This window comes from Lissotriton vulgaris, chromosome 9 (assembly GCF_964263255.1).
Source record: "Lissotriton vulgaris chromosome 9, aLisVul1.2, whole genome shotgun sequence".
Taxonomy (NCBI): Eukaryota; Metazoa; Chordata; class Amphibia; order Caudata; family Salamandridae; genus Lissotriton; species Lissotriton vulgaris.
Genome location: NC_141697.1, coordinates 1,062,569,064 through 1,062,582,262, shown reverse-complemented (window position 1 = coordinate 1,062,582,262; position 13,199 = coordinate 1,062,569,064). Strand labels below are relative to the sequence as shown.

The window sequence follows — 13,199 nt, the reverse complement described above, 5'->3', positions numbered from 1 at the left end:
CTCACTCGAGAAAGATAAATGTAAATCTACATTTACATAAAAAGTGCTCACTAACATTGAACTGATATTTCCGTTAAGGCTCCAGAGAGCTGGCTGGTCAACATAAAAAATGGGCTTACGCAGAAAACACTATTCTAAAGTAAGAGAAGGGAGAGGTAACTTACCTAGGTATGTACAGATATGGAATGAGACTATACTAAATTGGCGTAAAGACATTCACACGACAGGCCATCAAGACTATATTTTTCTGGGGATATGCCCACGCACTAGCCAGTGTGACTAACATTGCAGATGTAGGGCCATGTTTAGAGTTTGTAAGTGTTTGATGAATAAGCTACTTCATGAGAATTTGAAATTATGAGCGCTGTATTACAAGTGCACCACAGTAAATGGCTGTAGGAAACTGGGATTTTGTTGCAGTAGTACGTACACACACACGTTTGCCTGGTATAACTGGGATTTTGTTGCAGTAGTGTGTACACACACACACACACACACACACCCTGGTATTTGATGCAACTTTGAATGAAGTGTGCTTGGTTCCTGCTGACCAGGTCTCCAGTACCAGTGTTCTTTCCCTAAAACTGTACAATTATTTACCCAATTGGAAAAATCTTTACCATCCTCTATTAAAGTCCCTAGTAAATGGTACCCCTGGTACCTAGGGCCTCAGGTACTAAAGAGGGTCCCTAAGGGCAGCAGCACAAATTGTGCCATCTTAAGTGACCTCTCACCAAGCACATGCAAGGCTGTCATTGCAGGCTGTGTGACTTGCTGCAGACAAAAGTGAAAACACGACATGTCGCACATCCCTGTGTGCCATGTCCCCTAACAATGAATGTGATATTTGCAAGTCACCCTAATATGTCTGCCAGCCCTAAGGCAGGGCGCTGAATATTACATGTGAGGTCACACCTCCATGAGCAGATATGTCCCTGTGCTGGCCAGTCCTATTACTGTCAGTACAAGTGGCCAGAGAAACCATCTTAAGACATGTACTGGACACTGATGAAAACGAGTTCCCCAACTACATGATGGCTTCTTGAAAATAGGGATGTTTGATATCAAACATCTCGTATTGGTAAGCCCACACTGCTGCCAGTGTTGCATTTACCAATACATGTACCAAGAGGACACCTTAGAGGTACTACCCTTCACTCCCCTAATGCCTCTAAATTCAGTACTCAAGGGAGCCGCTGGCATCAGAGGAGCATAACCAGATTATCTAAGAAGAGAGAGGACACTGAAGAGGCACAAACAGCATAGAAAAGAGAAGAAGAAGCTGACCTGGTACCAACTCTGCTGGCCTGTCTGCATCCCTCGTTAAAAACTGTGCCAAACTCGATTCATCCTGTAGCTGTAAACTCCAGAAACTTGTGAGGATTGCCTGCCTTCGATAAAGACCCAGGACTTCCTCTGAACAGAGGACCTGTTCACCTGCATTCTGCAGGAACTCTAAAGCAAAGACTCTGAGGCCTCCGGAACTGTCAAAAACCGACAACTGAAGACAGCACTGCACCCACTGACTCCAGCCCAAGTTGAAGTGGTACATGGGTGTCAACAAGGTCCCCTAGCTCTCCAAAGCTCAAGTCCATCGTGGTTTCACCCCTTGTGGACTCTCCGCCGTCGCCTGCAGCCTCTACACACAGGCCCCCTCGAGCAAGATTGCTCCGGGTAATAAAACCAGACGCCTAATAACACCTCTGCAACCGTTGCCTTGGGCCGTAAAGTAGAAGACCCCCAGGTATCCCTACATCCCAGAGCATAAAAAAAATACCCTTTCAGGCATAGAGTGACAAATAATTATGCAAAAAAGAAGCAGAGAACTCTGGTCAGTTCTCAAGTTTTGGTGGAAAGCAGCTCCCGTATAGAGCACTTTCAACACCAGAGACACTCTAGATCTTCTCACCTCAAAGCATCACAAGCCTTGAAGCCCTCTGTTGGTTCACCCCAACTGGCCTTCTAGCCAGAGCCGGCAGCCTTTTTTTGCATTGACCGATCTCCGTGGAAACCTATTGGGCTACCAACGCTGTTTTGCACCCTGCAGCTAGCCGCCCTCGTGCCACTGGTGGTATACTGCTGGTGCTGCCTTGGACCTTGCCCACCACTCACCTTAACTCATGGAGACTGGTCTTGTAAGTCACTGTACTATGCCTATTTGCAAAACGTGTTCTTCTTGCCATAGGATAACATTGCAGAACCCAGAATTGCACTGTGTCCACTTTTTAAAGTGAAAAGAAGTTCTATTTAAATACATAATTACCTGATCGATTTTTCTCTGATGTTTAAACTTGTTATTTTTATAAATTCGTATGGCTCTCCTTCTTGTCATTTATTAATCATGCTGTGTATTTGCAAATGCCTTGCACTCCTCCGTGTTAAGCCTAAGGCTGCTCGACCACACTACCCACTAACAGAGCACTTGCAGATTGCATAGCAAGCCCCGGTCCTCTCATAAGGGAACCCCTTGACTGTTTACACAGTATATCAGGACCTTTCCAGCCAAACTCTAAATAATGTCTTCAGACTGAAAGTGACCGAAAAAGTGAATAGAACAAAATATGTTGGGAGCAGAGTCTTATCATTGACCTTCAGAAGGTATGTTACGGAGTGCAGTACACTCTTTTCTCAACCACAAGAAAACAAAGTTACTTACCTGTAACTGTAGTTCTCCAGTATTGGAAGCTTTCTTAGATTCACATGCCTGAATCATTCCCCGTCGTGGAGACGAGAGTCTCCGGTATATAAAAAAAGCAATTCTTAGCAGAATAGTAAACGGAAAAGGGTCCCAGACCCATTTCCCTTTTGCAAGCCATAGCCTTTGTTATGTAAAAAAGGCCCAAACTTTTCCCTGAACCAATCAGAGCTCCTCACCCTCTAGAACACTCCTGAGAGAACCTTCTGCCCCTCAGATTTTCGCGCACTTGTGCATATAAAACACTTTTGTGCTAAATCTAAGGTGAGCCTCTCAGGGGAGGAGGGTGGGTGCATGTGAATCTATGAAAGCTTCCAATACTGGAGAACTAAAGTTACAGGTAAGTAACTTGTTTTCTTACTTCAGTATTGGAACTTTCAAAGATTCACATGCCTGAATCAGAATAACGAGCAGTGATATTACAAAGCACCTTAATCTCGTACATTTCATCCTCATGTAATACAGCATGAAAATCAAGTATAGGAAAATACAAGAAATGTGACTTTGTAAAACAAGAGAAAAAAGGATGGAGGGATGGAAAGAAGGCTCACCGTTACTGGATGATGTTTCGCAGTACCGCCTCTCCCACCGCCACATCCGATTCTGCGGCTGCTTCCAAGCAGTAGTGCCTGGTGAAGGTGTGCGTAGATGCCCAGGTCGCTGCCCTGCAGATATCCTGGATTGGCACTCCTCCAAACAATGCAGTGGAAGTGGCCACTGCTCTCTGGAATGGGCACGAACTCGTGCATTTAGAGGCTTTCCAGCAGCTTGATGAAAGTAGACAATTCCACTGGAAATCCATCTGGCAATCCCCCTTTTTGATAAAGGGAAACCCTTCCTGGGTGCGCTGAAAGCGATGAAGAGCTGTGAAGATTTGTGAAAGCTCTTGGTTTCTTTTAAATAGAACTTGGGACATCTTTGAACGTCCAGTGAGTGTAACACTCTTTCCGCCGCTGTTGTTGGTTGAGGAAAGAAATGCTTTAACACCAATGGGTCATTCAGAAGAAAGTCAGTTGGTACCTTAGGAAGGCATTTTGGATTAGATCTAAGAATCATTCTGTCTTCCTGAAACTGTAGGAAAGGCTCTTGAATTGTGAGAGCTTGCAGTTCTCCTACTCTTCTCGCTGAAGTTAGTGCGGTGAGCAGAGCCACCTTCCAAGACAGGAACTTAAGGTCCGCCATGTGTATAGGCTCAAAAGGCCGTTTCATCAATAGTGACAGCACTATGTTGAGATTCCAGAGCAGTGGTGGAGGCTTTATTGGAGGAAAGACTCTGAATTATCTCTTCATAAATTGTTTGATGATCCTTGATGACCATAAGGACGGGCCTGAGGAAGACCTCCTGTAGCGGGATAATGCAGCCAAATGCACCTTAATCGAAGCGTGAGCCAATCCTGACTTGGCTAAAAGTAAGATGTATGGGATAATCTGATGATGTGCCGCTGTTAGAGGGTGAATGTTATGTCTCTGACACCATAGACAAAACCTCTTCCACTTCATCTTGTAGGTTTTGTTGGTACTATCCGCTCTAGCCTTGGACAGGATTCTTCTACATTCGTCCGAGATTTTCAGATGTTGAAATTCACAGTGTTCAGGAGAAAGGCCGCTTATCGCAAGGATTTCGGGTCCGGATGGAGCCCTTGTCCCTGGGACACTGGCAGAAGTGATGGAATTGGTCGGAGACGAACTGGACGGTCCTCCGATAGCAGCAGGAGTTCCGTGAACCAGTGTTGTCTGGGCCACCACAGGGCTATCAGGATTAGCCTGCACGGTTCTTTCTTGATCTTCACAAGCACGCGGGGCAGGAGAGGAATTGGAGGAAAAACGTAAGCAAAGACGCCGGACCATGCCATCGAAAACGCATTCCCCCAATATCCCCTCTGGGGAACCCAGCTTGCGAAGAACCGGCATTTCCTGTTCTTTCTTGTGGCGAAAAGGTCTACTGTTGGCATTCCCCACCTTTGAAAAAGGTTGTCCAGGATCCCCTGGTCCAGCTCCCATTCGTGGCAGGATGATTTGAGCCTGCTGAGAGTATCCGCCTTGACGTTCTGATCTCCCGGAAGATGCTCTGCTGTCAAAGATAGCCCCTGCCGTAGTGCCCATTCCCATATTGTCTGGGCCTCTTGAAACAGGGAGAGTGATCTTGTTCCTCCCTGTTTGTTTAAGTAGTGCATCGCCGTAGTGTTGTCAGTTCTTATCAACACCGGCGAGCCTTTTATTCTTGGCAGGAAAGCTTGCAATGCGAGGCGGATCGCCCTGAGTTCTAGCAGATTTATGTGTAATTGCTGCTCGTGCACCCTCCAACGACCGCTGACTTGAAGGTCCTGAAGGAAAACTCCCCATCCTTCCAGGGAGGCATCGGTAGTTACTACCAATGGAGCTGGTCTTGAAAGAAATGACGGACCCCGAGAGACATTTTCTTTTTGTGTCCACCATGTCGCTGCTTGAACCAGAACTGGTGTCACTTGGACTGTGTCTTCGAAGGATCCCTCCGCTTAACGCCACTGAAGATCGATCTGTTCTTGCAACGGGCGCATCCTTTATCTGCAGTGAGGCACGAGGGGAATGCAAGATGACATCATGCCCAGCAATGACTTGTACTTGCGTACTGAAAACTACTTTCTTTTTAGAAAGTTTTGAAAGAGAGACACGGTCCTCAGTTGCCTTTCTTTGGAGGGAAACGCCTTGTTGCTGTCCGTATCTAGTATTGCTCCCAGAAATGTGATCAGTTTTGTCGGATGAAGGTTTGATTTTCCTTTGTGTAGAGTCTAACCCAGTTTCGCAAACAAATCTATGCAGGCCTTTGTTGAAGCCCTGGCTTGTGCTTCTGATGGTGCTTTGACTAACCAGTCGTCGAGGTAAGGAAATATTTGATGTTTTTGCTTCCTTAACACAGCCGCACTGGAGCCAGGCATTTTGTGAACACTCGTGGTGCTGACTTTAGGCCGAAGGCAGTACCTTGAATTGATAATGTCTTCCGGCTACCAAGAACCGAAGGTACTGTCTGTGCGCGGGATGGATAGGTACATGAAAATACGCATCCTGTAGGTACAAAGTGGTCATTTGATCTCCTGGGTTCAATAGCAGAAGCATGTCCTGAAGAGACACCATCCTGAAAGATTGCTTTTTGAGATAGGTGTTTAGGGATCTGAGATTCAGAATAGGACCCAATTGGAGTATGTTTTTCCTGATCAGAAAAAATCGGGAGTAAAACCCTGTGTTCCTTTGGGAATTCGGTACCGGTTCTATTGCCCCCTTTCGGAGCATTGTCCGAATCTCCTTCTGGAGTTGATGCAGATGATTGACTTTTATGATGCATCGGTGGTGTACAAGGAGGCGTCTGTAGACATTCTAGGGTGTGGCCGAATCGAATAATGTTGAGGACCCATTGGTCAGTTGTTATTTTTCGCCAATTTTTAAAATAAGGAGCAATCTTTCCACCCAGGGGAGCACTTGATCCTAGGAATGTTGTTGCAGCCGGAAGATGAAGGTTGTCATTGTCGTCGGGTGTTGTCCTTACCCTGACGACCTCCTCTGCGTCTAGGAGTTGATTTTGTATAACCTCCCGACTGTCGCTGAGTGTACTGCTGGCGGTATGGCTGAGATGAGGCGGAGTAAGAGGAATATCTCCATTGCTGATATCCTCCTCTATAAGATGATTGCCCTCTACCTCTAAAGGGCGATTATACCTTCTGTACTGCAGAGTTCCCAATGCTTTCGCAGTATCCGTATCTCTCTTGATACTTTGTAGTGTGTCATATGTTTCCTGAATAAATCTTCTCCATTGAAGGGGATGTCTAAGATCTTATTCTGAACTTCAGGCCTAAAAGCAGTCGCTCTTAGCCATCCTTGTCTGCGCAGAACTGCTGCTCCTCCTAGAGACCTAAACGCTGTGGTCGCTATATCCATAGCGCAGTCTATGACTTCCGCCGAAGTCCTCTCACCCTCCAGAAGAATTTTTCTGGCTTCTTGTTTCTCTGGATCTGGCACCTGGTTAATATACGGCGGCAGGTCGCACCACATTTGCCTGTCGTATCTTCCTAGAATAGCGAGAACATTAGCAGCTTTTACCAGCAGAGCAGACATTAAGGAAAACCTCTTTCCTGCGTTGTCCAGCCTTCTACCCTCTCGGTCTGGTGGTGTTGTAATTGAAGCGAACTGATTCCTTGATTTCTGTTGTGCTGCCTGCGTAATCACTGAATCCGGTTTGGGATGACCCAGAAGACACGCTGGAGCATCTGCAGGCGCTTTATACTTCTTGTCCAGTCTGGCGAGAACTGGAATCGCTGTAGCCTGCGTCTCCATAACCTTCAGCCTTCTTCCCAAATATGACTTACAATAGGTAAGGACCGAACAGATCTTCGATAGGGTTCCTTAAAGTCATATAGAAAACATTCCGCCTTATCCTCTGACATGGTAAGTGCAAATCTTTTAGTTGCTCTTTCCATCAGGTTATGAAAACAACCAATGTCCTCTGGTGGAGAATCTACTGGTTTTGGTGTAGGAGGTGAAGGAATGAGATAGTTATCCCATTCTCTACTAGGTTCTGCAATCTCTCCATCTTCATGGTCATCATCGGAGCTATCTGGGTCATGTTAAGATCTTGGTGGTGGAGAACTAGGAATGGGTTCCGGCAAGATCTCCCTTCTTCGCACTTGTGTACCCGGTTCCGATCGAGGCCGAGGTGTAACCTTCGGGATTTCCTGAGAGGTTTGAGGCGTCGGATACCTTATTCTATAATCCTCCAACATGCTCTGGAGGTCTTTCAGTAAAGAAGATGGCACACTTGTCATCTCTTCATGATGCTATTGTTGCTGTTCTTGGAGATGATCCCGAAACTCCCCATATTCTTCCTCCGAATCTTCCTCCTGGTATTTTACCTTTAACTGCGAAGGACTACTCGCATATCAAAGGGACCACCTTCATCCTCATCCTTTGAGTCCTCCTCTACCAGAAGGTGAGAAGGGATTAATAGAGACACCTTGCTTGGAGATGTAACCTCTGACGTTATTGTCCTTTTCCAGGATGACAACCTCTTATTTGGGGTTTTTTTCCTCGTCGTCGAACCAGTCGACGAGATCCCCGTCGCCGACCATATTATCTTCGTCAACGCTATCGTCGACGCTGTAGTTACCGTCGACGCTGTCTTCGTCGACGCTCCCACCGTCGTCGACGATCTTGTCGGCGTCACTCCCGTCGTCGACGATCCCATCGACGATGTAGATATAGCCATGGTCGTCGACGCCGACGTCGATACAGCCGTCGATGGTGAAAGTGTCGACGGCGTCTTATCCATAGTCTTAACCTCCTGTTTCGTCGACGATGATGATGTTTTTGTCGTCGACAATGACATCTTCCTCGTCGAAGGTCCCGTCGACAGTGTAGATCCTTTCACTTTCTCCTCAGAAGGTGTAGAGGAAGTCTTTTTGATGGTAATCTTGACCCTTGGAGGAGATTTTGAAGGTTCTGAGGCAGTTTTCTTCACCTGTTTCACCTCAGAAGCGGAACCCTTCTTCCCCTTAGGTGTACCTGAAGGAGATTTTGAGGGACTGCGCCCTGAGGTATGCGCATGAGGGGATCTGCTTCTTTTATGAGAACTTTTAGACGAAGACGACTCCTCCTCATTCTCACTTGAGAGGATCTCCTTTCTGGCTTTAACTTTCTGGAGCCAAAGTAGAAGTCTTCCCTCACGACCCCTCAAGGTTTTATTTGAAAAGGTTCGACATACCTTACAATTCTCTGCCTGATGGTCTGGATAGAGGCAGTATATGCAGTCTTTATGAGGGTCATCTGTATAAAGCCTTTTTTTAGAGCAGGTGGCACAAGCTCTAAATAATCCTTTCTTCTCCTGATCAGTCATAGTAGAGGAATAAAGAATTTCAAATAAGAAGAAACTAGAAAATGGGAGAACCTCAAATCCCAGTCAAAGTGAGTTGAGTTGAAGAGTTTACGCAGAGCTCAAAGGAGACTCCCTAGCACAACATGCGGTAGAAAATCTGAGGGGCAGAAAGGTTCTCTCAGGAGTGTTCTAGAGGGTGAGGAGCTCTGATTGGTTCAGGGAAACGTTTGGCCCTTTTTTACATGACAAAGGCTATGGGTTGCAAAAGGGAAATGGGACTGGGCCCCTTTTCAGTTTACTATACTGCTAAGCATTGCCTTTTTTTATATACCGGAGACTCCCGTCTCAACGACGGGGAATGATTCAGGCATGTGAATCTATGAAAGTTTCAATACTGGAGTAATTTAAGATTATTCGCCTAACCTTGAAACTCTGTTGACTTCCAATCAAAAAATATCTGGAATTTGCATTGATCCCTTGTCTTTTTTCTAATTCCTAGCATTGAACTGTTATTTACTGCATTAACGGAGTCACCTACAGAGGGGACACTTTTTTATGGTTCCCCTGGGATACTATATTAAAAACGTAATGGCTTAAGCCTATAAAAGATGTAAAAAAAAAAAAAATAACAGTGAGTTTTTGTGCAAAGGGTCCTAACACTTGCCAAATGACTGACAGCTGGTGAAGTGCATATTGCTTGCAAGGCTGGAGAAATTGCTTGCAAGGCTGGAGAAATTAAGTATCAGGATTGGAGATACACAAGTAACCCTGACTGCATTAGGAACGCCTTGGAATTTGTAAAGTCAGAATTCCGGTGTCTTAAGGCATAGTCTATTAACATAGTCCAGACAAGAATATAAAGATGAAGGTGGGATGTACCTGGTGCAAGAATTCCAGGAGAAGCATATTTTGAGTCCGATGACCTGAACAGCTGGCTCAACTGGTGGGTAAACCTGTTAAACCAAGAAAACATCTAATAGAAGGATGAGTCCCACCTTCCTGAGATGGCTGCAGCAGAAGAGGTATGCAGGTGGTCAACTGAAGACTGGCAAAGGGCAGGGCCAGTCGGTGCACGTCAGTGTTTCCCGCTTACTGGCATTCCATTTTTGATAGCCTTTGAACAGTCAAGTACAATAAGTTAAGGTCCTAGAAAGCTAGTGCTGAAGCCAGGTGAGTACTCTAATTTCAAATCGATATGGATATCTGTGGAGACTTAGCAGTTAATTTGACAGGATTGGACCACTGTGGAGACAAGGCGAGATGTAGGCTGAACAGGACATTGACTACAGCTGAGTCATAGGGTATCATACAAACAGTATGGCGAAGGGAGACGTCATCTGAGAAAGCAGAACTCACTCTTGTACTCACCTAAGAAAACTCTGAAGGGAGTATACTGTTTTCTCTGTAGTACACATTAATATAACAATGCAGATTCTGTCAGGAGTTTAGTACAACTTTACTCAAGCTCCGATTTGAGCTTGGACGGCATAGGCTACAACACCATCAAAAAGCAGTAAGAAATATACATTTGTTGCAAGAAGCGAAAAAAAAAATGTATAAAGAAACAAAGGGTGCCGTTGCTCAAAACTTCACCAAAATGCCAGAAAAATCAATGAGCTGAATTAGGCTTTTTTGATGGATTAACTGATGAGGCACACTTTGTGTGGTTGCCTAGCTCTGATCTATCACGTCATCCAGAGCAAGGTTACTAAAGTTTTGCAATATGAGCGAATCGGAAAAAAAACTAGTTTAACTTTAGCTTACATGCTTACAATTCTTTTCTTTGGACTACTTTTGCGTGCACCGATAAAAAACATCAATAAGCATATGTGATTCAAAATAATACATTTTTAACATAAGTAGAAATATTAGCAGTGTTTTTCAATCTGGCAACTAAGTCTCATAGATGCAAAACTAAACCTAACATACCAGAAAACCATTCTGAACTCCTAGAATATGTACCTGTTGAAGTTCCCCAATTTCTTGGCGCAAATAGTCTTCCTTTCTTGCTGCTTGATGTTCAGCCCGCTGCAACGCCAATCTCAGATCAGCCACCTGGATTGAATGGACAATTGTAAGATATTGTCATTTACTAGGGAACTTCCAGCATTGCACAACACATTAAACAATCTTGCAAAGGCATTATTACAATGCACGTGGCCATCACCCTCATCAATTTCATGACGGTTCTCCGTGTTAGAGGACATGACATTTGATAAGAACGGAGCAGCCTCTCAAATGCCATTACCCTCTTGGTCTGAATAGGTTTTACCTGCGACTGTGTTTAATATTGCTCCTTAAAAGTGTTGTATCTACTGGAGAATTAAATTAGACTTTTTTGCAAAGACTGTGCACCCTAACCTCTGATCGACAGTGCTGGGTAATTCCTGCTATTTATCACTTAGCTAGATATGGAAAGACATGAATGGTGCAGTCGTGCAAAAGTACTACAACCACTAAACAGTTGGTAAAAACCCTTGTGGTTGTTGGGACCACAAAGGGTAGAACTTTGAATAGGCAGTGCTTTCTACTTACCACAAATTTGAGGGACTGATTGCACCGCCTTTGAGAGGGTGGGCATCGACATTATTGGACCTCTGGATCCCAAGACCGCCCTGGGCAACAGGTTTATTCTGGTGTTGGTGGACCATGCCTCGCCCTACCAAAAGGCTATTCCTTGGAGAACAGTGAATGCACCCGTGGTGGCTAGAGCTCTGATGGGGTTCTTTACCCATGTGTGGTTCCCCAAGGAGGTTGTGTCTGACAGAGGTACAAACTTCATGTCCGCGTACATGAAGAACCTATGGAAAGAATGTGGTGTGACTTACAATTTCACTACCCCCATCACCCAAAGCAATAGTCTGGTTGAGAGACTCAACAAGGCCTAGAAAGGCAAAATTATGGGTTTGCCAGAGCCCATGAGGCGTAAGTGGGATGTCCTCTTGCCATGCCTTCTCTACACCTAAAGGGAGGGGCCGCAGAAAGGAGTAGGGTTCAGCTCCTTGGAACTCCTCTATGGGCAACCTTTGAGGGGACCTTGAAGTCTTGTCACAGAGGGGTGGGAGCAAGCTCCCAGGAAACCCCTCCCAGGATGTGGTCAGCCACATGCTGGCCCTCCGGGACCATAAGCACCGCTTCCGGAAAAAGGCTAAAAGTAACCTTGAGGCTGGCCAAGAGGCGATTAAACCCTGGTACGAACAGAAGGCCACATTTGTGGAATTTCAACCTAGCCAACAGTTATGGCCATGGACACAGTAGAGCTCTGGGCTCTCCAGGACCACTGTACAGGCCCATATGAAATCAAGGAGTGGAAGGGGGAGGCTAGCTACCTGGTGAATTTTCGGATCCCTAGGACTCTCCTGAGGGTGTTCTTTATGAGCAGGTTGAAGTTTGACTGCGTGAAGTCTAAAGTGAGAATGCTCCTAGTGACAGATGAGGGAGAGGAAGAAGAGAGTACACCTCTTCCTGACCTTATCTCTGCACAGGAATACAATGGGTGAGTGGAGGGTGTCAACCTCTCTCCCTGCCTGACCCTCGAGCAGCAACGTGACTGTTACCAGTTGCTGGGGCAGTTCGCCCCTTGTTCTCCCTCACACCCTGACTCGCACATCCGTGCGCACATGAGATTGACACCAGAGACAGCCCCCACTGTAAAGAACAAGTTTATGGGTTGTCAGACCGGTTGCGAGCCAGCATCAAGGAGAAAGTACCCAGAAAGTTAGCTTTAGGGGTGATTGAGCCCTCGGACAGTCACTGGTCCAGACCAAAGGTGACCCTGCCGGAAGCTGAGCCAGAGCTCCTGTTCTGTGTGGATTACCGAGGACTCAATTCAGTCACAAAAACTGATGCACACCCAATCTTCAAAGCTGATGAGCTCATTAACCAGTGGGCGCTACCAGGTTCCTCAGTACCGTTGATGTGACAGCAAGGTGCTGGCAGATCACCTTGACTGAGGGAGCCAAAGAGATTCTAAATGCCAGGGACATTACCAATTCCTGGTGATGCCCTTTGGATTGAAGAATGCCCCTTGTACCTTCCAGCAGTTAACAGGGTCCTAGCTGGCAAGGAGATGTTCTGCGCTGCCTACTTAGATGACATCACCATCTACAGTTCTATTTGAGAGGAACACCTGGACCACCTCGAGGAGGTGCTTCGGGCCCGGCCACAGGCGGGCCTGACCATCAAAGGCAGTAAGTGCCAGGTGGGGCAGAGTCCCAAGGTGTATCTGGGACACCTGGCAGGCGGGGGCAAGGTGCAACCCCTCCAGGCCAAGACAGAAACCATCATGGCCTGGGAACCACTTAAAACCCAAACAGAAGTGAGGGCCTTCCTGGGCCTCACTGGCTATTACCACCGATTTGTTAAGAGATACAGCACAATTCTGGCCCCTAAACTGCGCTGACTTCTAAGCAGCAGCCTAGGTCGGTGAATTGGACAGAGGGTGTCAGAGAGCCTCAGATTTTCTAAAGGAAGCCACGTGCACAGCACCAGTGCTCAGAGGGGACCTGATTTCTCCAAGGGGTTCATTGTGTAGATGGATGCTTCATACCATGGCATATGTGCAGTCTTAGCACAACTGAATGAGGAGGGCCTAGACCAATCAGTGAGTAGCCTTCCTTAGCAAAAGGCTACTTTCAATGGAACAGAGGTGGAGGGCCAATGAAA

General features: G+C 46.2%; 1 protein-coding gene across 1 annotated transcript in view; it reads right to left on the bottom strand.

Moving 5' to 3' along the window:
- TMF1 (TATA element modulatory factor 1) overlaps window positions 1-13,199 on the bottom strand; it is a 311,640-nt gene that overhangs the window by 122,725 nt on the left and 175,716 nt on the right. Inside the window, exon 9 of the mRNA XM_086939038.1 lies at window positions 10,497-10,589. Coding sequence (XP_086795164.1) covers window positions 10,497-10,589 — 93 coding nt within the window. The remainder of the gene's footprint in view (window positions 1-10,496; window positions 10,590-13,199) is intronic.